Raw genomic sequence first — 27,016 nt, forward strand, 5'->3', positions numbered from 1 at the left:
TATTTTGGGTTAGTTTCTTTGTGTTCTTCGGGATGACTTTTTGATGTAGGAAGGATTTGCCCGATGCATGTATTTATGTCGGTTGTTTATAATACATGGATATGTAGACTGGATCCATATGCTGCGTCAATAGTAAATAGTTGATATAAACAAACAACCAGTCTACCTACAACATTGCGCAACAATGTCACAAAGATTTGACAGTTGCAACGGCTGGAAAAGCGTATACGCTGGCCTTCTAACGTGTTGGGGTTTTTCAATCATTTTTTTCGCTAATTACATGATATTTTGATGATTTTTTTTTACAGCAACCATCTAAACAATTTTTTGTATTTATTCTACACCACTAAATTGCATAAACGGTGAGCCGGTGTGCCCCTTTAAACAGGAGCAATTCAATTTGGCAACAAGTTAAGATAGCCTTGAGGATCCTTTCCTTGTCTGCAATAATCATCCCTGTAAATAAAAGCTTAAGTCCACTCACCGCCTTATTTTCCCTTCAACGGTCTGCAATCCAGCTCCTCGTTCTTGCTGCCATAGTGCACTGCCTTACAATGGTCGCAATAGTTAACATGACAGTTTGTGTTGGGATAAGGGTCACATCTATCATAATCACACGGTGCCACAAAACAGTTAATCACAGGTCCTGGCGGGCATTCCGGTTTGATTTCTTTAAGGAAAACAGAAAAACAAACACAAAACATAAAAATATCCTCAAACCGCTAGATATTGTAACAAACATATGAGTTGACTCTCTAAATGAACAGTCAGCCAGAGTCAGACTTATGTCAAATCAGGCTGGGCAAGTTTCTTGCCATTTGACCATTGGTACCCATTTGAGTGTGGAACTTCAAGCATAAAAGCAATGTGGGAATACAAACTTCCCCAAAATTGTTTTGCAATTTGCATGGTCTACACTACACGCAACCTTTCGACCAATATCACAGCAGGTTGGAAAGGTATAGTGCAGTTTGCTCTACCAGCCTGGTTCTAGTGGATGATACCCATGCCAACATTCTTCGGATGTGAAGAAACTATCCCCTTTCTCAACCCTACGTAGTAGGAGTAGGTGACAACTTTCCCCTAATAACAGTTGATTCTGGTTGACAGCCCAAATCAGTGTAGCCTTCCTCTTGAAGTGGCCGTCTGGCTTTGTGGTGTAAGGTTATATCTCATTACATTGCATACAATGAGTAGGGCAGAATGACCTTAGCTTTCAATCCAAACCAGACCTTTCTTCAGAGGCATAAAAAAAGTACAAACAAATACATATACATTTATAGAAAAAAAGAGAAAAAAAGGATTAAGGGAAGGATCCAGAAAAAAGCGGGAAAATTATAGCCAATCAAAGTTTCTATTTCAGAAACAATTGGTGGCGTTGGACCAATAGGATTTAATCGGTGAGGACAAAGGATATACATTACATACATGTATATACTTTAGAGAGATATGCCAATGTTTGATTAGCTCTGATTCTGAATTTATACTTTTTATAAATCTACATATATTTAACAAAACTATTGTTGTGTCTAAATAGCTTTGGTTGTATCTAGTGAAGAGTCAGAAAAGGCATAGACTTAGTACCCCTCCATCTACATAAAGTAAAACTAACCAAACTATAAGATCTACAAAGGGTACATCCTGATGTCTAACTTACCCACAGGACCTCCAACGAGTTTACCATTCTTATAGAATTCGGCAGAGCAGCCTTCACATCTATCTATGCGACACTCATCAAAATGCTCGGTGAAGATGTCACAGAGTGAGTCCGGGCAAGATGCCACTGTTGATTCAGCTTCACACAGAGACAATGCTACAGAAACAACAAAATACCTTTACTGCTAGCTGCAAAAAAAACACCATGATTTTGTTGGTTTACGAACCTATATGACAAACTACGAGAGCTGGCAAGTATAGCCATAGCTTCATAAATTATTTGGATGAAGTGTTATGTGTATCCAATACCATAGTGTGCTTTTTACTTAAAAAAACACCCACATTATCTTAAAACATGCACGAAAATTCAAAAAAGGTTTTGTTTAAATGTAGCTCAGAAACAAATACTTGGGAATTCCTAAACATGTACAAGATTCAAAATAGCAAAAAGGAAAAAACCTGCTGCATAACTGAATTGTTAACACAATCTAATGTGAAAAGGGAAAGAGAATACAGGTTTTGTCACTGCGAAAAAATGGTGTACATGTACTGTAAAAAGCACACATTGGCATTGCTATTCAAAACACAGGAAGCAACATGGGACTTTGGAGTGCAACATATTGCACTGATATTGACCAATCAGTACCAAGGATTCCAATAGAGATACAACTCATTGGTTTTACCCATATACACCAATGTCTGTCAGCACTATATACATGTACTCAGTAATTAGCCGAGTTCTGCAAAAAACTCACAGGCATTACTAGGAAGGGATCCCAACCCACGACCTTAGAGCTATGTCATACCAACTAGAATTGCAAAGGTCGTAGGTTTGAATCCCAACAAGTAATATGCCTGTGATTTGTTTTCACAGAACTCGGGTAAGTACTGATGAATACAATCCTACAGACATCGGTGTTTGTGTTATGGGTAAAAAACAAAATGAATATATTCTTTATCCCGATGCAAATAATATCTATTAAGAGATACAATTGAAAAAAAAAATAGAATAGTGATACGACCAGATGAATGACTTCCTCCCAACTGGTTGGATATTTTGTAATGCGGCTGAGGACTTGTGTAAAGGCAGCTTACCTTTGACTGAGAGAACAGGCAATTTTGACACTCACAAATTGATTGGTAGCAGAGGTTTGAGTGATGGACCACATTTCAACTCTTCAATATCATTAAGCTTATTAATTTGGTTTTACCCTTACACCGATGTGTTTACTCAGGTTATTACTCAGGTGGGATTCAAACCCACGACCTTTGCCATTCTAGAGCAGTGTCTAACCAACTAGACCACCAAGATTGCCTAGTACCTAGAGGTAGTTTGAATCCCCACCCCACAGTAGTGTGGGTGGGTCTACGAGCGAATACTTACCTGTAGAGCGAATACTACAATTGCATTGTTCCCTATGCCGGCAGGCAAATAGCTAAGAGTTTTACACACAATAGCGCCCTCAAGAGTCCCATCCCCAACGCCCTGTGACATGCGCAACACGTCGGCGTCCTCTTTTTCGTCAAGCGATACGCGCCTAAGTACTCAAGAACCACTCGTATAGTGGGGTAGGAGGGAGGGTGCTCTACAGGTAAGTATTCGCTCGTAGACCCACCCACACTACTGTGGGGTGGGGGTCTACTTCACTCTACTTACCTGTAGAGCGAATACTACAATTGCATAGACTCGCACCGAGTAGGCGGTGGGTATACGCAGGCTATCGTATGTCTACAGGGGCGTAGGACACGGGGCGTGCCTAAGAACCCCAAGGAGGGCCCTAGACTGCCCGCCGGTAAGCGGGCGCCAAGGGGCCAGAGACGGGCTACGCAACAGAGGGCCGGACCAGGGTTAACAGGTCGGTCCAAGCGCGTGGAACCGCGAGAACGACGCGCGCGGCCCTGGGGGCCCGCGAATCGTGCGCAAGACCTTAGGGGGGTATCGCCATTATGGGGTAAAAACATAATAGGTACACCTCGTTAAATGTCCAATGCACATAGGTAATATATAAATTATTACATGTATAAGAGAGGAAAGTGGACTCACCAGTTAGTGTTTCTGGGAAGCTTGACTGGCCGTCTTCAGCACTTCTCTCCCGGCTCTGCCGTCTGTCTGGAGGACATCCTTCAGGTAGAGGTCGCTGAAGGTGTTAGGACACTTCCAGCAGGCCGCCTTGGTGATATCTGCTAAGGGAACCCCTTTAAAGAAGGCCCAAGAGGCGGATACCCCCCTAACATCATGCGCCCGAACCGTATTCTCGGTCGCCGGCCAGCCGCCCGGCACGGAGCGGATGGCAGTCACGATCCATCGTGAGATGGTGCACTGTGACGCCGGCCGAAAGGGCGGTGTTGTCGTCACAAACAGCTTTTTATGGTCCGTACGAAGCGACTTCGTACGATTCAAGTACCACTTAAGTGCCCGGACGGGGCACCACAGTTTGTCCTTCGCCTCTGATGAAAAGGACTTGATGTCCGGGACAAAAATGTCCGGGGGCGTGAAGGAACTTGACTGGTTCTTGGTTAAAAAGCCGGTCGTGGGGACCAGGCGGACTCCGTCTGGTTCCCATCGGATATGTCCGGTCTCTACCGACAGGGCGTGCAGCTCACTGCGCCGTCGCGAAGTAGCGACGGCCAGGAGAAACGCCAACTTGACTGAGAGCTGTAGGAGTGTGGAGCAATCCATAGGCTCGTAAGGAGGCCCTGCCAAGGTTGACAGAACGTCAAACAGATCCCAAGACGGGACGAGTTTGCGTTCTGGGGGACGGGTGACAAACATCCCCTTGATCAACTGGCTAAGGGCCCCGTTGTCTGAGACGGTGGAACCGTCTGGGAATCCGGGGTGGATCGCGGCGACGGCTGATCTGTAATTTTTGACCGTACCAGTCGTCAGGCCGCTATCTAGGAGATACACCAGGAAGTCCCCCACCTCCCCTACAGAAGTATTGGTAGGATGGAGGGATTCCCGGCCACACCATTTAAAGAAATGGCGTAGTCGGCTGTTGTATACCTTCCTGGTGGAGGCCCGTCGTGACTGGGCTGCGATTGTTGCAGCCCGTTGCGAAAGGCCTGCTGAGCGGAGGGATCGCGTGACAGCACCCAGCACGTCAGGTGAAGATCCCCCGGAGCCGAATGGGCCATCCCCGAACTGGGCTGGTACAGGAGATCCGCTCGCCCTGGTAGGATCACCGGACGATGGACCAGTAACCTGATGAGTCGTGGGAACCACGGTTGCCGGGGCCAGAACGGGGCTATGAGAAGGACCCGGCAATCCTCTTGCTCGATCTTGGTCAGAACCCGAGAGACGAGCGAGATGGGTGGGAATGCATAAGCCAGTAGGCCGTCCCACTATACTGATAGAGCGTCGATCCTCCATGCGTTGGGGTCTGGGCCCCTTGCGCAGTAGATCGGCAACTGGTGGTTCGCATGGGAGGCGAACAGGTCCACGTGTGGTCGGTCGATCAAGTGGAAGAGCGACCGAGCCACCTGTGGGAGAAGGGACCACTCCGTGGGGGCAATCCAGCCCCTTGAGAGAGCGTCGGCTGTGACGTTCTCTGCGCCCGGAATGTACACTGCTGATAGTGCTGTTCCCCGCTGTGTGCACCAGTGGATGAGGTCCCAGGCCAGTGCACACAGGCGACCCGACCGGGTGCCCCCCTGGTGATTGATGTAGGCCACGACTGTGGCGTTGTCGCATCTCACTAGAACCGCACGGTCCCTGACGTCCGACTGGAAATGCCGTAGTGCGTTGGAGACTGCCAACATTTCCAGGACATTGATGTGGGCCGATCGGTGTTCGGAACCCCACACGCCTGCGATTTGACGCGGGTGGAGGGTTGCCCCCCAGCCGAGGAGTGACGCGTCGGTCGTGACGGTCACCGACGGCGGGGGCGGACGAAAGGCCCGGCCCTGCGAGATGTTCGCATCGGCTAGCCACCAGCGAAGGTGGGGGACTAGCCAGGGCGTGGTCGGCACCGGGTGGTGGATTTGGTGACGGATGGGCCTGTAAAAGGAGAGCAGGTGAAGTTGGATGGGCCTCATCCTCAACCTGCCGAAGTCCACCAAATCCACCATGCTGGCCATAAGGCCCAACAGTCTGAGCCAGGCCAGCGCTGGGGCCACCACTGCTGGGAGGAAGAGAGAAACGCACTGCCGAAGGTTCAGTAGGCGTTCCTCCGAAGGGCGGGCCAATCCCCTGCGCAGGTCGAGAGACGCACCCAGAAAGGTGGGAACCTGCGAGGGGATAAGGTGGGATTTCTCGGTATTGATTATAAATCCGAGGTCGGAGGTCAGGCGCCAGGTATATTGGAGCGCTGCCTCCGTCTCCTCCCGAGAAGGGCCCACGACCAGCCAGTCGTCCAGATATATAAATATCATGATGCCCCGCCTCCGCAGTGCCGCCCCGATTGTCTTTGCAATGCGGGTGAACACCCGCGGTGCGGTGGAGAGTCCGAATGGGAGCACCACAAATTCGTACAGGGTATCGTTGTATAGGAAACGTAGGAATTTGTGGTGCTCCGGCCTGACTGGGACGTGTAGGTATGCGTCCTTCAGGTCGATACTCGCCGCCCATGCGGGTGGCACTATGGAACTCAGTATAGTCCTGAGCGTCTCCATACGGAAACGCTTCGGACGGATGAACTTGTTGAGGGGTTTTAAGTTCAAAATCGGGCGCCACACGCCAGCCTCCTTCTTGGGAGTCAAGAAGAAGGTTGACATGAAGCCCGTCTGAGTCCCAGAACGGGGGACGATACGCACCGCCCCCTTGAGGAGGAGGGCGTTTATTTCCCCCTCGAGGGAGCGGCGCTTTGCTAAGTCGGACGGCACGGGTGTCGGCCGGCTGAGCATGTCCGACGGGGGGGTCCTCGTAAACTCGAGCGCGTAACAGCAGCCGATTGTTTCGAGGACCCACCGGTCGGAGGTCACTTGCCCCAAGGACCCCAGAAAGTTCCGGAGGCGGCCCCCCACGGGTCCGTCGGTGGGAGGCCGCTCGGAGTTTGTCAAGTCACTTGCGCCACGCCCCGGTATAACGGGGGGCGGGCGCTCGGAAACCACGACCCGACTGGGTGCGTGGTTGGCCAGGTTGAGTCTGTGGGTAACGTGCGCCCGCCGTGTTATCGGCGCGGCCACGAAAACTGCCACGGGTCGCCTTTTGTTGGCGGCGGCGGGGGATGACGAATGAAGGTTGTTTCTTCGCCTTGTTACCCACGGCCTTAGGCGGGGCCTTGGGCTTTTTCAGATTGATTTTGTCCGTGGCTTTGAGGCGCTTCGCTTCAGCCTCCATGGACGTCTGAAACTGCCCAGAAAATAAGTCGACGCCGGTGAGTGGTAGATCGTCAAGGCGTTTACGCGCCCCGGCTGATGGTAGGAAAAGTGCATCTAGCACATTGGCGCGGCGTGACGTCGTCGCCAGGGTCGTGATCTTAGTGAACTGGTCGAGGATGGAACAAAGACTGTTGTCCAAACAATGAAGGGCCGCAATCATCATGTCCGCCGGCACCATGTTTTCCTCGTCGCACCCCTGCTCCAGATATTCTGTGTCACTGCACACCCGATCCAAGGGCATCACCGGGAAGGGTTTAGCTGCGCCCGTTGCGGGGCCCGCCCTCTTTTTGAACGATTGGCGTTCGTCGGAGGGGGGTTCCGGCTCACAGGGGAGATTCATAACTCTTATCATATCTCTCTGAACCAAGCGTAGCTCGGTCTCGGAGACTGACAATCGTTGAATGGAGGTGACCAACTCGTCCTCCTCATTGGCCGAGTCGGCCGAGTCGGAGGGACGAGATGTCATCGAAGAACGGGATTCCGAACCGGCATCATCACGGCGCCCATGGTCGGATTCAAAGGCCGCCGACGGGTGCAGGCTGATGCATGGCGGGCCTCCCTAAGGGGGTCCCCATTGGGTGGTAGCCAGCCGCCCCTGAACGTATGGGTTAGCGGGCGGTTGTGGCAAACCCGGGGGGGAATCCGGCGCACGGCTAGCCGTGTGGGGGAGTCCCCGTTGGCCCGGCGCAAGCCACCCATGGCCGTGCTGACTGTGGGGCACCGGTTCGGTGGCCAAGTCAGACGGGCCTTGTCCACCACCCTCGCGACGACCCGTAATTGAGGCCGCGAGGGTGTGAAAAGCTTCCAAAAATTCCTCCCTCGAGATCGGGTCCCCGCCCTTGTGACGTTTGTCACGGTGGGGGCGACCGGAGGTGGAGCCGCTCGAGCTGGGGCTACGAGGGCGGGCTTTCTTGCCCTTTTTGGAGGGGCGTCCCCGAGCAGACTCCGTTGTAGTGTCGGAGGTCGGCTGCGGGGCGGGAATACCCGAGCAGCGGGTAAACCCTGAAGTAGAGGGCGACCCTTCGGAACGTAGCGTTCCGACGGGGCCCCAAGGGGTCTGTACCTCGTTGCCAATCTCTTTGGCGACTGCCATTGCCCCAAGCCCGATAGCGCAGGCTGCGTGGTCAGGGCGGCGGTATAAAAGGCCATCCCTGGGCACCGCGGTACATGCGTGTGCACTGTGGGGGGCCGGGTGCACTGAGCCGTGGAGAGGTAATTTCTCCGGCTGTGCATGCCCTGTACCCAGCCCTGGGTGCACCGAGCCGTGGAGGGGTACCCCCTCCGGCTGTGCGTGCCCCGCTGGCTGGCCTGGGATCGATGGGGCGGGCCCCGTAGTGGAGTCCCGCTTACCAACTCGTCCCTTTTTGGGTGTCGCCCCGGTACTGAGCGATTTTTTGGCCTTACCGGGGCGTTTCCCCTTCTGTCGGGTGGATCCCGGCGGAGACGGCGAGACCGTAAGGTCCCCCGCTCGGCCGGTTACAGATCCGTCAGCCCCGGCAGCCGGCTGTGGCTGAGGGGGCTGACTGGAAGATTGCTTTGGCGGCGACATAATGTCACCGCCGCAATCCCCCGAGGACTCGGGAGGGATGTAGGTCCCACCTTCAACGACAAACCCTGTCCTCCCCGATTTCTTATAACTCATAATTAACTCACTTCAAGAAATTCACACAACTCTACAAGAAATTCTCTTACAGACTATCCTTTATTTTCTATCGGATATCTGTCTAAATTACACTCTTATTAGCTAAAAGGGGCAAAGAATCTACCTCAATACGGACAATCACGTACTCACGTCCGCTGTCTTTGCCGGCTAAGAGAAAAAGAGGACGCCGACGTGTTGCGCATGTCACAGGGCGTTGGGGATGGGACTCTTGAGGGCGCTATTGTGTGTAAAACTCTTAGCTATTTGCCTGCCGGCATAGGGAACAATGCAATTGTAGTATTCGCTCTACAGGTAAGTATATTTTAGCAGCATGTATCGCAACAGTAGCTATTAAATTATTAATATCATTACAATATTCACACAGAGTATATGTAGTTGTTTACTGCTTGGGAGTACGTGTCCTTGCTGCTGCCAATTTTAGCACTATCTTGCTTTAAGCTTTCATCAGAATATGCAGATGCTGCCTGCATGCGCATGCAGTCCTTGGATTCGCACGTTCACTCACACATGGAACCATTAGGCGATCACACCTGTGTGAACCAACTCTAACTCGCATGCTAAATTTGCCCTCAGTGGATGTATTATATATACACAGAGCTAGGAGTGGCAAATTACATCCAAATAACAGGATAATTTGTCACAATGGAATGTTTAACACGCCGAGATGTGTTCCATTTAATCCACACTTGACATGGGTATTAATTTGCTCAAGGAAGAAGTACAAATCATTAACTTGGGTTTCTTTATTTACAAAAAAAACCCTGATACATTAAAGAATGATGAGAAAATAGAATAAAAAGCTTTTGCATACAAGTTACCAACCGAAAGGACCGAGAGTTAATGGCCTGACGTTTTGACCGTAACAGATTCTTCCTCCAAGGCTATATTGCTATAAGGCATCAACAATTTTCTTTACAAATTGAATCAAGAGTAGACCTACTCTTAATACTGAGAATAAATTTGTAAAAGCGTCAGCGAAAAGTTTTACAAACTCAACATACCTTCTTCACAAATGTGCCGACGATTGCAACAGACATTTTCTTGTCCTGGTTGATCTCTACAATTTACACCCCCAAGAATTGGAGCCATACACATTGGCGACATACATGCAGGGAAACCATTGTAACATTGACAATGCATGCACGCTCCCTGGTTCCATTCGTCTCCATGATCATGCTGCTTTCCCTCACTGTCGATGCATGGTCGTTCATTAGTGTCCACAGTGCGGGCGCCAACTTTGGGACAAAAAACAAATACCATTAAACCAGAGACAAATAAAGACTGGAGAAAAGTATTGCGACTTGAGATTTCTTGAATTGGGCTTTTCATATTATGTAAGTATCCGAACAGGTTTGTACCCATGTCGGTCTTTGATGAATACACATCTGCAGTATATTGAACTGTTCACAACATCAGTTTAAAGGGGAATTGATATCATGATCAAATCTACTCCGATTATCTACTCCGCGGCAGTAGAGCAAGACAGTTCCCTAAGAACAACTCTACCTGGCAAGTAGATACACACATGGTGTTACCGCAAACCAAATATACATTGATACCTCAACATGCAATGCCTCAAATCCTATATATGATAATATCACACAAGCATCAATAACAAGATGAATATTAATCGAAGACAGTTTTAGATAAGGGAGGAATCCCAAATGGGGAAAAAACATCCACACTATTGGTTAGAGCCCGAAATCCCAATTCACATGCAAAAAAATGTTCTAAGGTGGGATTTGAACCGCAGGTCCACTGAGGTGACGGGTCAGGGGAAGAAAACTTTAAGCCTATATACCTGATCATAGTGGACCAGTGGCTTAAAGGCACTGGACACCTTTGGTATCGTCAAAGACTAGTCTTCTCACATATGCCGTGTACCAGTCACCTAGGTTACATATGACAAATTTTGGGCTGGTGACCATTCTCAGGAAATAAAGTTTTTGGGCTGAGCTACTTTTAATGCTTAGCAGCTCTATGAAAATGGGCCCAAATTAAAACCAAGTAAAAACATTAAACACTTACGTGAAATCTATGTTGTAAGCATTGGTGGACAACAGAAAAAAAGAAAACACAATTAAATCAATCATAGAGTTTGGTAATCAAATATTTTGGGGTTTTTTTCAATCATAAATTAAAAGCACTAACCTCAGGCCAAGCAATTATAAATCAAGCCTTGTCCAAAGCTTTATATTTAAGTTGACTTTGGCTTGGAAGTACAAAGATGAGGTGGGGTTCGCTATCAAATAAAAAATTCCCAATGTTAACAGTTAACTGCAGGATAGATTAACATCACTGTAATTGTGGAGGCTGGTTTTTTGACAGTCTTCAGAAACGTTTTTCTTTTTTTAGGGGGGGGGGGGGGGGGGCTGAGTCCCCCGTTTGGCAACCTCTTCCCTGGGTGCTGGCTTATTAAGCAATGCTGTGAAATTTGACACAGTTTGTTTAACAAAACCCGAACTTGGGAGCATACTAGTTAACTGATATAGAAATGCATATTCAATGCCTTTGAGTCTAATTGCTAAAGAACACATCTTGGCACACACTCCCAATACCCAGGTCCGAAAGCTGGTTACCGATCACATCACGCGGCACGTTAGCATTCTGACAACAGCAAAGAAGAGAAAACTCTGGTGGTTTGGTCACATCACCAGAGCCAAGGGAAGGCTGGTAAATATTATCCTTGAAGGGTCTTAATAACAAAGGGTGCTCGAAAGCGTTGACACCCTAGGCGAATCTGGATTTACAGATCTGACACCGTAGCCTGGACAGGGAAAGGGATAGGGAAACTCAGCAGACTGGCTGTAAACTGAGGAGAGTCGGGCCAAATTGTCATGAGTGCAAGGTAGCCGGCCCCATCGGCCGCAAGGCTGTGAGACATGATGGTGATGTTTTGAATGATCACTCATCAGGTTAAATATTGAGTCCGTAATCAGAAGGGATTTGTATATAGAAAAAAAAACACCTAAAAACAAAATGCATGCGTTCAATTTGAGGCCAAACAACATAGTAAAATAACCATTGTGTTCAAACTGGTCCCGCATTTTATTATAGATTAGAAGCAGTGGACACCCTTGGTAATTGTTAAAGACTAGTATTCTAACTTTGTGTATCCCAGCATATACATAAAAAAAAACTTGTTGAAATTTTGACTTAAATGGTCATCTATGTTGTGAAAGAATAACGAAAGCAAAGACACCCTTGCTGCACTGATTTGTATGCTTTCGGTAGTCTGAAGTCTGTTACTCCAGAGGGAGCCATTTTGTTTTTATACTATCAACAGCAACAAGTAAGTTGTTATGCTAACAATTATTTTGAGTAATTCCCAATAGTGTCCACTGCCTTTAAATAGATTATTCACTAAACGTGAGAGATTATTTCAAGCTTTCAGATTGTAAAAACAAACCAAATAAACAAATAGATGAATAAATCATTCTTTCATTCACAATAGAGCAATATGTTAAAAGGGCAAAATGGTGATGGGTAAACCAGACAGACAAAAAAAACTTTACTGCTCGCATGACAGCCGCCTGAACGACGTATCCCAGCAACGTCACCAATACCAGCGTCTTTAACATCTTCTCAGCTTGTGCAACAAGTTGGTCGTCTTACAGCTCCGAGCACCAAGTTTCCACTGAAACAAGTTGTTATCATCCAAAACATTTATGAGCAAAGATCGTTCAGCCGTACTGATTGATTTAAGCTCAACATCAGTTCAATTGATTTTTGGCACATTAACTCTGGGGTAACAATGAGAACAGCCTTCATATGAAAAATCTGCAAAAACAAAATATGTCAAAAAGGATTAACAGACTAAGGGCGTGAGAACAGGCGAGTGCTTAAGAGGATTTTAATCAAAGGGATCCAGATGTTTACGAGAGGTCATACTTTGCTTCCCTCTTGTGCACAAAAGTATAGACAATGGGGCTTCAAAATGGAGGTAGAAAATTTCATTTCAAAAGGTGGTTGCGCTTTTTATATTCAAATTTAGGGGGATCAAAACTGTTATAGTATTTGTCCATAACCACAGTACTTTGAAGTGAAATTTTTCTCAAGTTGCATCATAGTATCCAAAGTTGCTGTACATCTTGCCACTATTTGTTTCACTACAATTAAGACCCTTAAACAAGTGTAGGTAAAAAGTGTGTATGGGTGAACATCGAGGACAAGGCGTCTAAAAATCACACGTTATTTCCTTACAAGGTATATGGAGCTATGTTTGAAAGATAATACCCATTTAGTTACTATCTGAAGACAAACCGTATACCAGAAAACACCAGGTGTACCCTTCTCTAATAGGTGCAATACACAACACATGCAACCTATGGTTTTACTTATCATCCGAATGAAAAAGCAATAATGATTTAGCGTCTCACTTATGGGCACAAGTGTCAAGTTCGGATATGGACTCGAACCCACACTCTGCTGATCAGAAACACCAGAACTGAGTCTAATGTGCTTTGATCACCATGCCAGGACATGCAAGCTTAAATTGTGTCCATTTTGGTAAATAATTGAATAGTGAATTTGTTGTATCCTCGGTGTCAGGAATGACAAAGACGAACATTTTCTGCTTAGCAAAAATAAGCAGGATACCAGTCATAGATTGTAGTATAACATGGTAGTTTGACTGGTAATCTTCATCTGGGAAGCATAATTTAGTTGTGCCAAGCTATATTTTGTGCTGGAGCAGCTGTATGAAATTGAGTGATTTATTTATTGACTATTTATTAATTAGTTATTTTATGGAGAGTTATTTACATAATGGCAGTCTCGCTTTTAATCCAAACACAAGCGTGTCAAGGCTTGAGCATTTATAATGTACCAATTGCTCTATGGAAGGTTATACAGTGCACCGTACTCAAGCTCTGGTACAGGTTTATAGAGCTAAGCATAATAACAGCATGCTTACAAGAATATTTACCAGCCAAATTAACATTCCACATGTACGATGTAAGACTGGTATGCTGCTGTAGTGACTGCTTGCTAACAAGAAAATGTCTATAAGCAGCTCTCCTGAAAATGGGCGCTGCTGTTTGATGTTTCTACTGATCATCAGCACAGTGTCGGTTGACAATAATAACCATACTGCTTTATCCTCCACGGGTAAAGCTATAAGTCATGTGTGTAGCAAGAAGGGATTTGCCCGCGTCTTTCTAGCATGGTTGGCTGCATTAAATACCTTTGGTTTTTGGAACTGTTCGATTGTTTAAATCCTATGTAAAAGTACACAATAAAACTAACATCTGAATCACAAAATCAATTTCAGAAGCTTATCCTGTATTTTTGTGTTGCCGAAAAACCAAATATGTCCACGCAGGAAGATTAATACAAATAATAGGACTACACAATCTGAGAAGCCTTACACGGAAATGCTTCTCATATTTAAATTTTGGGCATAAGAACTGTTATCGTTTTTTTACAATCGCATTGCTTCAAAGTTAGTTTTAAAGAAGAAATATTCCGGAAATGCTTTACTTTCAAACGCTGCTCTAGGCTTCTTTTCAAAGGTTTTATTGCTATTCATGTTAAGAGTGATAACCAAACATAGTCCTTCTCTTCAAGTTCGCGCCACAGCAAAATGAGCGAGTGTCAAACCATGCATAGGAGATAACTGTATGGATCTTATAATTTAAACAAAAAATCTGTATATGTGTAGAAAAATAAACAGTGCTTTTGGATGATCTTTGAGAACAAATAATGAGTGCTTTGTGGTGACCTTTAACAACAATGAGTGCTTTGTAATAATTGGGTGAGAAAAGCTCCGAATAAGAACTGTGTGTTATTGTTAATATTATTATTATTATTATTATTATTATTATTATTATTATTATTATTATTATTATTATTATTATTATTATTATTATTATTATTATTATTATTATTATTATTATTATTATTATTATTATTATTATTATTATTATTATTATTATTATTATTATTATTATTATTATTATTATTATTATTATTATTATTATTATTATTATTATTATTATTATTATTATTATTATTATTATTATTATTATTATTATTATTATTATTATTATTAAAAAGTGAATTAGTTAACATGGCATGCTTAAAAACATCTAAACTCCCATTCTCCCAACATTTCACTCCATTAATAACTTGTATTTAATAATCATATATCTTCACAAAGATTTCTCCATTCATTTATTCAATCTATTTAAGGTAACATACGTGATATTCAAATATAAGTTTAACAAAAATGCATCACATTCTTGAACTTTAACAGAGTATAAATGAAATCTTATAAGATTGCTACTTGGCTGTAAATTCTCATCCTTAGCATAAAACAATACACAAAATAACAAATTACACTGAAATATTGATTGATCTGCGCTCATTTAAAGGCAGTGGACACTATTGGTAATTACTCAAAATATTTTTTAGCATAACAACTTACTTGGTATTGAGTAATCACAGGTTTGTTCTTTTATGCATATGATGACACCAAGTGAGAAGACTGGTCTTGAACAATTACCAATAGTGTCCACTGTCTTTAATTTTAAGTAAGTGATAAAACCAAAATGTTGAACTGAATAATAAAATGGCAAACAGTATTATTACTAGCCCTGGTGAATTCATCGTTCGAAACTGCACTTCTTTTTATGAAAATCATTTATATCAGAATTGGTTACAGATTGATGAGGTTCAAAATATACATGTAAGGTGTGGACTAACTACTCCACTTGTTCTCTATTACCAGTTTGCAATATTTGAAGGGTAAAATTGTGGCTCAATTCATAGTGTTCTACTCAGCCTCCTATTTCATTTCAATTTGTATTTTTTGTAAAAAACTAAATGTAAACAATTGTAGTAATTCAGCCTTTGTGCTGCAAGGAGCTGATGGTCACTTCGTACCTCGCCCACGGTACGAAGTGACCATTTTGGTTACTGTACGAAGTGTCCCGAAGGTACGAAGTGTCCAGGGTACGAAGTGGCAAAAGTGTCCGACATCCTTTCTTTTAATAAACAACTTTATCTATCTATATATCTATCATAAATGTTCACAGATTTGCATAAAGATTGCATGGTTGAAAACTTGAATATTTTTGCTTGAACGCTTTTTTGTTGTTGTAAATGAGACAAAATAATCAGTTTTGGTGTTGCCAGCCCAAAATGTTTGGAAACAGTCAAGGATATTACATCATTTTCTGAGAGTCGTTTGTATGATTGAGCTTAGACTTTCATAGGTCACATGATTGTCTGCGTGCTTCAAAATAGGTTTCTCACAGAAATTTAGTTAGCACAAATGGTGATTTTTTTAATAATAAATTACATTTCATCCCTTTTCTTACAACAACTTTTGAATTTTTGTTTTCTGTATAAACTGTGCATTTGTGATTGGACTATATTGCCCATGCTAACAAAAATTTTTTTTTAAGAGATATGATCATGAAATACGGCCTGTTTTTTACAAATTTTATTGACAAGTTTTACCAACAAAACTCAACTTTTTAGGCAAATCAGACTGCATGTAAGGACCCAGGAAATGGTTTAACTCTTTTCCACATTATGTCATTTTATATATTTTGTTTACTGGTAGAGAAAAGTAAAAAGTAGTTTTCCAGAACATAAAACAACCAGGCAAAGCTTTCTATCAATAACTCATTCAAATCATTCTGATGCCTACACATTTTTTAGTTAGTTTAAATACAAATGATTAATTAAAATACGTTGTTAGTTTGAGTAGGTGGAATAAACCCTCTCCATTAAAAAGTAATGATAACGTTTGCTCTAGATGGTAAGTTGTGATCAGTCTGTGAAACCAAACACAAAAGAAACAAACAAAGTTAGTGTGAATATGAGTTAGTTTACTAACAGTAAGAGGATCCAAAGTCAAATTTCAATTCACCATTTTGGTAAGCAACCCCCACCAAAATGGCGCATCAAAGATTATTGTGATGATAGCATCAGGTGAATTGGGTCAATAGATGGAGTCTTCTTACAAGTCTCTAACCTCACATTAAACTTGTTTAAAATGCCATTTTGTTTTAAAGGCAGTTGAACACTGTTGGTAATTATACTCAAAATAATGATTAGCATAAAATCTTACTTGCTAATGAGTAATGGGGAGCTGTTGATAAAATAAAACATTGTTAAAAATGGCTCCCTCTAAAGTTATGTCGTTTTTGAGAAAGAAGCCATTTTCCATGAATTTGTTTTCTCGAAATCAAGCATCTAAAAGCGCACAACTTCGCGTGACAAGGGTTATTTTTCTTTCATTATTTTCTCTCAACTTCGACAGCCAATTGAGCTCAAATTTTCACAGGTTTGTTATTTTAGGTTTATGTTGAGATACACAACTTGTGAAGACTAGTCTCTGACAATTACCAATAGTGTCCAGTGTCTTTAAACATGTCCAGTGCAAACATTTAAAAACATCCAATGATGTCACATTGCAAATACATGGTTATACATGTATACATGTTTTAACAACATTTTCGGTCCATTCCTAACATTTAATGATATTCAGTCAAAATTGTACTGACCTTGACCTTATGGCATGTACAGACCGATTTGCCAAAATGGTTTGTGGTATACACTAGTTATTACTGGTATCCTAAATATTTTTCCTAAGCTTTGTGCATATGTTGAGATACACCAAGTGAGAAGACTGGTCTTTGACAATTACCAATAGTGTCCAGAGTCTTTAATCATTACCATTGTAAAAGATGACTTACAATTGCTGGTTTCCTTAGAGGAGGCAACACCTGCCACTGGAGCGGTTGGTTGGGATATGACAGAAGGAGTTACTGGGGCATTTGTCAACCGTTCGAGTGCAAAAAGTGTGTGGTATGGTCCTGGTTGGATCCCCAAGACAAACAGAGCCTAGTGGAAAGAATTCAGGCTCATCAGATATTTAAGCAAATAGTCCCACAATCACTCATTATGTTCCGGGTAACTTTGTTTTTTAAACACTCCAGTTCAAAAGTATAATTTCATAAAGCATTTACTTTCTTAAATAATAATAAATGTTAGTATACGCGATTTATATAGGGACTAATAACTCAAAGCCCTTTTTCTCAAATAAATAACTTAAAGCGTAATTTTTAATTTAAACATATACAGATTATTATAGCTTGTGAGGCTTTTATGTTTTGTTTTTTAAGAGGGCAAGGGCACCAAGGCATTTTCTCCTTGCTAAAGGGCACCCTATGAGGAAATTGTACATTTATAGCATTTAAGGGCACCAAGGCAATGACCAGGTAGTTATGAGGCCTAGTTTGCAACAAGTCACTTTTGCAAGTTTAAGTCAAGTCACAGGTCAATGCTGAAAGTTACAAGTCAAGTCACAAGTTAAAAGAATAGACCTTTATCATGGTGCAGCCATCTTCAATTTCTCCCATTCATATCAATGTTACCAAACCGAGGCTGGAAGAACAATATAATCTCTTTCCTATTTGCAAAATGATTATTAGCATTCATTATTGTTACTCCATACGAGGAACTCGACCAAGATTGAGGAAGCTTAAAGGTTTATAGCACAATGTCTGACTCAAGTCCAAGTCACATGACTCGAGTCAACAACTCTGCGATTTACATATGAGATCTTTTTTAAGGCGCTACAAAAATGGACAGATAAAACGTAAAAATTTACTCACTGCATTTCAGAGGCTCCCCTTGTGGCTTTTTGGACCCAATCACCACAGATCCATCCTTCTCGCTGCACCAGCACTCCTCAGCGTTGCACTGAACAGTGTCGTAAAAGCCGTTGGTTAGGCATGTGGGGTTAAAGGTCACAGGCTTTCCTCTTTCCTTCTTGACCTTGTTTATCTTGACTTCGTATTGGCATGGCAGACCTTAACAAATGGGGTTAGAAGTTAAGAACAAGTGTCATTCGTCTTACTAATGCTTTGTTGGTCATAAAAAGGGACATTTTAACAGGTATTTTCTTATAGCAAACAATAAACCACAAGGGACCACCAAATAAAGATATTGGCAAAATAGGGGGACACCCCCCCCCCTCCCAACATAGGGTTAGATAGCTCAGTGGGTAGAGAGGTAGAGATTGGCACATGCACTCTGATTAAGTTTTCTTTGTTCAACCCCAAATCAAGTGCTTCTTTTTATTGCATCAACCTTTTGCTCTTAAAAGGTGCTAAATACTACATACTGTCACAAAACTCAAGTACCATCAAAGAAGAATTTAAAAAGAGACTTTCAAACTCAATTTGAAATATTTTGCTTTAAATTATACATTACAGCCTCAAATTATCTGGGGGTTTTTAATCAACAAAATACAGAATCAAAAGTTGGTTTTCAATTCTGTAGGCATAACTGTATAAAAGCAAAAGAAAATGCAGCATGCAACCTGTGATATACATATATCTACAAAATGAGCTTTGACTCTCAGGCAAACAGTGAAGTTATCCATTTATACATGTATGTTAAAGCTGGTTTTCAATTCTGTATGCATATTAACTGTATAAAAGCAAAAGAAAATGCAGCATGCAACCTGTGATATACATAGATCTACAAAATGAGCTTTGACTCTCAGGCATTTTGCACACTGTATACTGGGGGGAAACATACATGTATAAATGGATATTTTCACTGTTTTTATCAACTTTTGATATTAAGAAAGGGTTCACATCACAAAACTTGTTAAGCTCCTCATTTCTACCATTCTTGACCTTATATGGTAACAACTATACGAAATGTGTCATCTTGCCTGCCAGAAAAATACACAATTTGTCAACACTATGACATGCTCTATGCTTAAAATTCCCCGGTGATGTTTGGTCCTTGCAATTTAGTAGGAACTTAAGTAGATCTTAAGTACAAGAGCTTACCTACTTGTTCATATGGTGCACGGTTTAAAAGACATGCTATTTATTAATCACAGTCTTTCTGATTTCTCCCCACCAGCAAATAAATCATAAATCAAACTAAAGTAGGAGGAATATTGTGCCTAAAAATCAAAACATACTGATTCCACAGATCAGGTCTGGTCCAGTTTGTGATTGATCTGGAGTGTCAGCCATGGAGCCATCTGCCCCCACACACCAACAGTAACCCATGCTGTCACACTGCTTCGGGGAGAACTTGCCATTCCATAGACATCGGGGGCGAGTCCGGGTACCACGCGGTGTAACAATCTTCACAGCCGGATTGCATAAATTCGCGGTGCCTAAAAAAGAACAGGTTGGATTTGCCAGGTCATTTTTTAATGGGTAGCGCTTATTTTAAGTTAATGAGGTAAGAGTGTATCTTGTATGCCGTTGCCCTGGTTTTAGACACCAGCACCATAGTGCTTAGAAATGTAATATGTTGTTCAATCAATCTTTATTGAACAAATCAGTACATACATATCAATAGGCAAAAGAGAACGATTGCACACTTAAGCCCGGGTCATTATCATGGTCATTGACCATGGTACAGTGCAGGAAAGACAAAACAAACTATACGCAAGACATAACACGGAGAGATAAAGCAAATGAGCAACAAAAAGTGGTATAAATAAGGGAATAAAAGGGTAGTTCTTAAACGGACGATTAAGACAAGTCACTACTCTTTTGTCCCAATTCATAAGTGCCTTTTTGTTAAAAACATGAGAAGAAAAAAAATATAGACACTTTGACAATTGAAAACTTGAGGTTTGCAATATTTTTTTCAAAATCTATGTGAAGAATCTGTTGTGGGGTGGGTTGCTTAGAAATAGATTACGCGTGCGCGCTTAGAAATTAATTACACGCTGTTACTAATAGCTATGAACTGCGTTCTGCGTGATACTCTTGCGCCCAAACACGCGAAAAGCCAGCCAGTTATAAACAGCTCCGGCTGGTCATTATCAACCGTTTAAACACCCCCACGTGACGTGCTCTCCACCAAGAGGAGTAGAGAAACTGTCTGGGGTGTTTATGAATTTCGAATATAAGTATTATTATTATTTTCATAAGTATAGAGGCCCACTATTTTAATAATAATAATAATAATACAGACATTTTTATTGCACAGTCACCTATTTAAATTGACTCTACTGTGCATTACAAGAGATACAAAAAATGCAGAAGAAAAAAAAGGAATGCAAATACAAAAACAGAGAAAAAACTAATTAAATGGGAGGAGTAAACATATAGATTTCTATCTTCGATTTAAATACATTAAAGGCAGTGGACACTATTGGTAATTACTCAAAATAATTATTAGCATAAAACCTTACATGGTAACGAGTAATGGGGAGAGGTTGATAGTATAAAACATTGTGAGAAACGGCTCCCTTTGAATTGACGTAGTTTTCGAGAAAGAAGTAATTTTCCACGAATTTGATTTCGAGACCTCAAGTTTAGAATTTGAGGTCTCGAAATCGACCATCTAAACGCACACAACTTCGTGTGACAAGGTTGTTTTTTCTTTTATTATTATCTCACAACTTCGACGACCGATTGAGCTCAAATTTTCACAGGTTGGTTATTTTATGTATATGTTGAGATACACCAAGTGAGAAGACTGTTTATTGACAATTACCAAAAGTGTCCACTGTCTTTAAGTGAAGAAGAATGTCTAATACAAGGAGGGAGATTACTCCATAGTTTTGGAGCAGCAAACACAAATGCCCTAGGGTAGCCCTTCATTTTTATCACGGGTAAAGCCCGGTTCATACTTCCTGCGAATGCGAAGTGAATTTGACGTCACAACCCTCCTTTCGCAGCGGTATTCGCAAGTGAGTTGGGCAAAGTTGAACTGCTGCGAATTATTTGTTGCGAATGTGTGCCGTCAACATTCCTATCGCATTCGAATTCGCAGGAAGTATTAACCAGGCTTTAGACAACAGATGTGTGGTCTACATGTATGGCAACTGACTTGTAAGCATTGGTGTAGGAACTTGTGTCTCTGCCCTTTATAGGCAGGGTATGCTTTTGGTAACTGTCAAGGACCAGTATCATCACTAGGTGTATCCCATCAATGCATACAAAGTAACAAAACTGTGAAAGTTAGGGCTAAAGCGATCATCAAAGTAGCGTTTATAATAAAAAAAAACAGGACCCAAAATCATCTTCAATGATGCTACATAGCTTACCAAGGGTGCATGACTGCAAGTTGTTGTTGTCATCATGGAAGACCGGCGTGCAAGGCTCGCAGGCATCAGCATGGCATGTCAAGCCGGGATTTGAATCACATGTCGCATCATGACAAGCTGGCACAAAACAAGCCACTACAGGGCCGCCAATGGTACACACGGTGTGCAAATCTATAGCAAAAACACAACAGTGTCGGTTGAGATAAACACAGACCTTCATTAAAAACTACCTGATGATTTTCATATCTCAAGAAAGAAACACAAACAATTGCACCAATTATAAATAACATGGAATAAATTCAGTATCTGAAAGAAGTCTGAAATTTCTTATCCTTGTAGCTCAAACTTGGCCCTGCATATACAAGCACCACATAGGAGTGAAGTGTCTATAAGAGCTGTGTATCAGTGGAAGTGTCGTGGCCGAGTTTGAATCCCCAGACACGAGTCCTTAAGCAAGACACTTGACCATTGCTTCATCTTAGTCGACCATTGCTTCGTCTTGGTCCTGTGTGTTGTGTAATGCGTATAAAAGAACCCAGAACCCAGAAGAGCTACGCCCCGGTATTCCTGACTGGATTTATTGAGTATTACGCCACAACACCTTGAAAACCATGAAATGGTGCTATGAAAAAGGAGTAGATCTCACAATTCAAAAGCTTAGTCATGTGCATAAAATACTATATGTTTCAGCGCTTTGAGACGCTTTGAGACGCTTTGAGACGCTCTTCGGGTGCATAAAGCACTATATAAATACCGACTATAATTATCATTACTGACCTACACGCTTCCCAGTGCACTCCTCAATGGGTTGTTTGTTCTCATCGAAGAACTTGACTGAGCATCCTCCACAGCGACTGATGCGACACTTGGCCTGGGGATGCGTCTCACAGGTCGCACTCACGCAAAGATCATCCGGACAAGATGGTGCCACCGTTATATATTGTGGACACTCAGAGATTGCTGTCAAAATCAACGAGCCAAAATTTTGTAAAACCGTTTTGTGCGAATTCCTACATATCTTATCTACTTCATCAAACTATTTTGACTCAAGGCAGGTTGGGAGAGAATTCCTGTGCCTGCCCCTCAAATCTTTTCAGGCTATAAGAGTGAAGGATATATTCAAGACTCAAGGTTCCAAATCCATCTTGTAAATAATGTCATTAAATAATAATAATAATAATTTGGGGGCTAATCATCTTTATTTGCAGTTAAGAGCTGAATTGCGAGGACGCGGCTTCAACGTGTTCGAGAAGCTGGCATGCAAGGGCGTCTTTGGCTGCCAGCCACATCAACCCATTATGAACAGGGAGCACAGCCAAAGTTTGAAAGTGTTTGATTTTTTTTCCTGAGTGAGAAATGGGATGAAAACCTTCCTGGCACAGCAGAGAAACAACGCACAACTCAACTCACGTTGGGCCCCGGCCGGGAATCGAACCATTGTCACCTTGGTGAGAGGCGAGCACTTTAAGCACAAGCCAATTGTGCTTAACTTCATCTCGGTAAAATTATCAAGAACCAGGCCTCGTTGGGATTAAACCACTAGTTGAAATATTTTTCACTAATCCTTCATTTTTATGAAATAATGCAGCTCCCAGCGGTAATGAATTCCCATTTTTGTTTGTACTCTCACAGTGTGCCTTGTGTATGCAAGACGCAAGACGCGCAAATCTTGCTTTGCGTTTGCGTGTTAATGCTGTGCAGTCAAGAAACGGTGACCAAGTCTTGCATGCGAATGTATACGAGTACGCACGCAACAGACAACATTGTGAGAAAACGATCAAAACAGGAATTTTTTAACATTGAAAGCTGCAATATGTCACGAAAATGACGGATTTGTGAGGAATATATGAGGACCAAAACCCACCGCAGAAAAATGTATGCCGCCATAGAATGTGAATCTGTTGAAATTAGTGGCTCGTTGAAAGGTAAGATTTGAGTTATGAAGCTTTAAAACTATTCCGCCCCAGAAACGGGCCTCAATAGTTAGGACTCTGTCGATGGTCGTTGGTTCAAATCCCACTCAATAAGTTTTTCTTTGTACAACTCCAAATTATACTTTATTTTGCCATGCATTTACTGCCACAAAACTCAACATACAAGTCCTACATGTACATTGTTGAATTTAAGAGTCCTATACTGAAAATAATAGTAGTCCTATATTGATAATCATATAGGATGCTTGGGATACTTTGTATCGGTCCTTTGCAGCACCGATTCCAAATAGATTGTTCATCACAACAAACCTAAGGTTGTGTCCAGACAGACAACGAACATATCAACATGGATGTTGGGTAGAAAGTTGTTGGTTATTTTAATTTTCAAAACCTGAGTAATAAAAAGTCTATAACACCCCAAAACTTTCCAACTTATCTTTTCTTAAATCTCACTTTTGCACAGAGTTGCATAAGACCTTTTGCCAGGTACAATTTCTTTCCGTCTTCATGGCCAGCCCCCGATTTCACGAAACTCATCGCAAGTAGCAACGCATCGTAGGGTTTTCGATGCGTCGCAGACCTAAGACACGTCGCGGCTGCGACGAGTTCCACAATACATTTCACCAAACACGTCGTAAGCGCGACGAGTCGCAATACAAACTATTTTCACTCTTAATAAAAACAACCCTTTGGACGAGGATGAACTGCTAAAGTTCTGCGGCTGTTTTATGTTGTGTACAACTTGGTCATGAAACAGTTGTGTATTATAGTTCATTCAAGATGGCAGACACTACACCGTTTCGGACTAGTGTTTAGGTATTTTTTTTGGGGGGGGGTTATAATTATTTATTTGTTTAGTTGTTTAAGTTTGTGTGTGTTCGTTTGTTATGTGTGTATTTATTTTATTTTCTTTTACCCGTCCTTTTTTTTTTTTTTTATTGGGGGGGGGGGGAGGGTAAATTTCCATTTTGTTGTCTAGTGTCTTCCCTATTGGTTCACGGAAGTTACGTGTGGTAATTGTTATGTTCTTTCATGCATTTTGTGCATAAACAAATGAAACATAGCATTCTTACGACGACCCTATGGGTCGTCGTAACTTACGACGTGTGCTTCCTCGTTGTCAAGGAACTTGCGACGCATCCAACGCATTGTAACTTTGATGAAATCGATTTCATACGCATCGCAACTTACGACGTGTTACCGGTCGCAACTTGCACTTGCGACGCGTTGCAGCGCTTCGTGAAATCGGGGGCAGGGCTCATAACACTATCTTACCTTCATAGCAGACCATACGAGCCGGACAACAGTTGTCCCCTTCTCTATACACCACTTCACACAGCGGAGGCAGATGGCTTCCGTCGATGACACATGTTTTAGCAATGCATGTTGACATGCCATTATCACTACAGGTGCACACCTTACAGTCCTCCTCCCAGCTCTCGCCAACGGCATACGTGTTGGTGTTTGAAGAGTCCATGCACAACTCAAGCACTTTATGTAATAAATAGCACAAATGTGTGGCTTAAGAGCAGTGGACACTAATGGTAATTACTCAAACAAATTATTAGCATGAACCTAACTTGGTAATGAGTAATGGGGAGCTGTTGATAGTGTAAAACATTGTGAGAAACGGCTCCCTCTGAAGAAATGTAGTTTTCGAGAAAGAAATAATTTTCAACGAATTTGACGAGACCTCAGAATTAGATTTTGAGGTCTAGAAATAAAGCATCTGAAAGCACACACATTCAGGTGACAAGGGTGTTTTTTCTTACTTGATTGAAAGGCCTCTTAAGACCTCCCAGCTGGTTCAGGGCAGGGAATTTTGTTTTATTATATATGACAAACATGCATGATTGGGCATTTTCTCAGCACTAGTTAGGACTTATGAAGCCCTTTTTCTCTGAGCCGACTGGGTCCTTCTACATGTAGGTCTTACGAGTCCTTCCTGTTCCTGGTTTGTTCTGAGTCTTATAAGGGTCTTTCTAATCTGAGGTCACATAATGCAAGTTACTATTAGTATTATTACAATTTTGTTTTGAAAGTAGGATTTGTAGAAGCAAAAGTGATCTAGCTTCACTTCTTCGGGAAAAGTAAACAGCACATTCAATACTCAAAAATAGCGCTTATACTTGGGGCCTCTCTCATAAAGGTGTAACGATTTTAATAAAACAGGACCCAACATCTATCTTCCATTATGCTACAAAGCTTACCAGGAGTGCATGACTGCAAGTTGTTATTGTCATCATGGAAGACCGGCTGGCAAGGCTCGCAGGCATCAGCATGGCATGTCAAGCTGGGATTTGAATCACATGTCGCATCAAGACAAGCTGGCGCAAAACAAGCCACTACGGGGCCGTCATTTGGACACAAATCTACAGCAAAAACACAACAGTGTCCAGTTGAATTAAACACAGACCTTCATTAAAAACTACCCCAGGAAATTCCTTTGTTATTGCATTGCTCTAAAGAAAAAGGCACTCTTCCATTGTAAGCTGTTTTCAGAACTGATTTTAGCTTAAGGGTGACAAGTCACTAAACGTGCTGAAAAATGTGAGCCAAATTGAAGAAAAGGTATGTCTTTGCTTTGCAAAAATAAAGAGGGGGAATATTTCTTTAACTGGAGGCTTTTGAGATGATGACGGGCGTTACTTCACCTGTCACTCATAAAGCACAAAGAATCATCTTAAGATGAGGTGTCAGTATTACCACATAATAGTTGTTTGTATAGAGACAACAAACTTAACTTGACAAATGACATATTTTCAGTAGTATTATTACTGACCAAGGGGTTGCCCAGAACACTCCTCAATGGGTTGTTTGTTCTCATCGAAGAACTTGACTGAGCATCCTCCACAGCGACTGATGCGACACTTGGCCTGGGGATGCGTCTCACAGGTCGCACTCACGCAAAGATCATCCGGACAAGATGGTGCCACCGTTATATATTGTGGACACTCAGAGATTGCTGTTGACAAAACAAACAGAATTTAAAAACAAAATACAAAGAACAAATTGTTTTTGGTCGCAAACTTTGTCTGTTGTTAATCATATTAATTAGGGAATTATTATTATTATTTATTTGGCCAAGATTTCAACAAACAATACAAGATACAATATTACCGTACTAAAGAAAAAAAACAGTATCAGAAACAACGAATGAAAACTTATGACACCTAAAAGAATTGTAAACCAATGATTGAATGAGACAGAGCACTGGCAATCAAGCAAGACAATTATAAAATCAGACAGGACAAGCCCATTAGTGCAAGGACCCAGTCTTCACTGCGTGCTAATGACCAGGCTGGTGGCTGGCGCTGTTAACGGACTGAGTCGGAGGCTAGGTCCGTTATCAGCGCCAGCCACCAAATACCTTTTTAATGAGTTAAGTGGCTAAAA

General features: G+C 42.4%; 3 protein-coding genes across 5 annotated transcripts in view; all 3 read right to left on the reverse strand.

The window, feature by feature from the left end:
- The window catches only part of LOC117303676 (kielin/chordin-like protein), a 64,666-nt gene that overhangs the window by 1,522 nt on the left and 36,128 nt on the right, over nucleotides 1–27,016 (reverse strand). Inside the window, exons 17-27 of one of the 3 annotated variants that reach the window (XR_004520527.1) lie at nucleotides 26,403–26,585; nucleotides 25,831–25,992; nucleotides 24,896–25,111; nucleotides 22,464–22,646; nucleotides 21,687–21,857; nucleotides 19,596–19,796; nucleotides 18,268–18,465; nucleotides 17,347–17,494; nucleotides 9,640–9,873; nucleotides 1,658–1,813; nucleotides 485–670 (exon numbers count right to left, since the gene is read on the reverse strand). Coding sequence is in view for 2 of the 3 variants with exons in the window: in XM_033787933.1 (XP_033643824.1) it covers nucleotides 17,361–17,494; nucleotides 18,268–18,465; nucleotides 19,596–19,796; nucleotides 21,687–21,857; nucleotides 22,464–22,646; nucleotides 24,896–25,111; nucleotides 25,831–25,992; nucleotides 26,403–26,585 (1,448 nt within the window). In the remaining variant the exon portion in view is untranslated. Of the gene's footprint in view, nucleotides 1–484; nucleotides 671–1,657; nucleotides 1,814–9,639; nucleotides 9,874–15,608; nucleotides 16,423–17,326; nucleotides 17,495–18,267; nucleotides 18,466–19,595; nucleotides 19,797–21,686; nucleotides 21,858–22,463; nucleotides 22,647–24,895; nucleotides 25,112–25,830; nucleotides 25,993–26,402; nucleotides 26,586–27,016 lie in introns of those variants that run through there. The other 2 variants (XM_033787933.1, XM_033787935.1) reach the window with 2 other exon arrangements.
- On the reverse strand, nucleotides 3,704–6,498 carry LOC117303961. The gene is made up of 2 exons (XM_033788429.1): nucleotides 6,150–6,498; nucleotides 3,704–5,883 (listed from the first exon to the last, which is right to left on the reverse strand). The coding sequence occupies exons 1-2, from the start codon at nucleotides 6,496–6,498 to the stop codon at nucleotides 3,704–3,706; spliced, it is 2,529 nt and encodes an 842-aa protein (XP_033644320.1).
- On the reverse strand, nucleotides 7,535–8,617 carry LOC117303962 (collagen alpha-1(I) chain-like). Its single transcript, XM_033788431.1, has one exon. The coding sequence runs from the start codon at nucleotides 8,615–8,617 to the stop codon at nucleotides 7,535–7,537; it is 1,083 nt and encodes a 360-aa protein (XP_033644322.1).

The sequence above is a fragment of the Asterias rubens genome, chromosome 20 (assembly GCF_902459465.1).
Source record: "Asterias rubens chromosome 20, eAstRub1.3, whole genome shotgun sequence".
In the NCBI taxonomy this organism is placed as follows: domain Eukaryota; kingdom Metazoa; phylum Echinodermata; class Asteroidea; order Forcipulatida; family Asteriidae; genus Asterias; species Asterias rubens.

Bases quoted from the DNA above. Each gene is read 5' to 3' on its own strand.
- LOC117303961 (XM_033788429.1), bottom strand. From the start codon at position 6,498: ATGCTCAGCCGGCCGACACCCGTGCCGTCCGACTTAGCAAAGCGCCGC. The intron at 5,884-6,149 runs GTTTCCTATACA...ATCCCCTCGCAG, and splicing joins GGAGCACCACAAATTCCTAC to GTTCCCACCTTTCTGGGTGC.
- LOC117303962 (XM_033788431.1), bottom strand. From the start codon at position 8,617: ATGAGTTATAAGAAATCGGGGAGGACAGGGTTTGTCGTTGAAGGTGGG.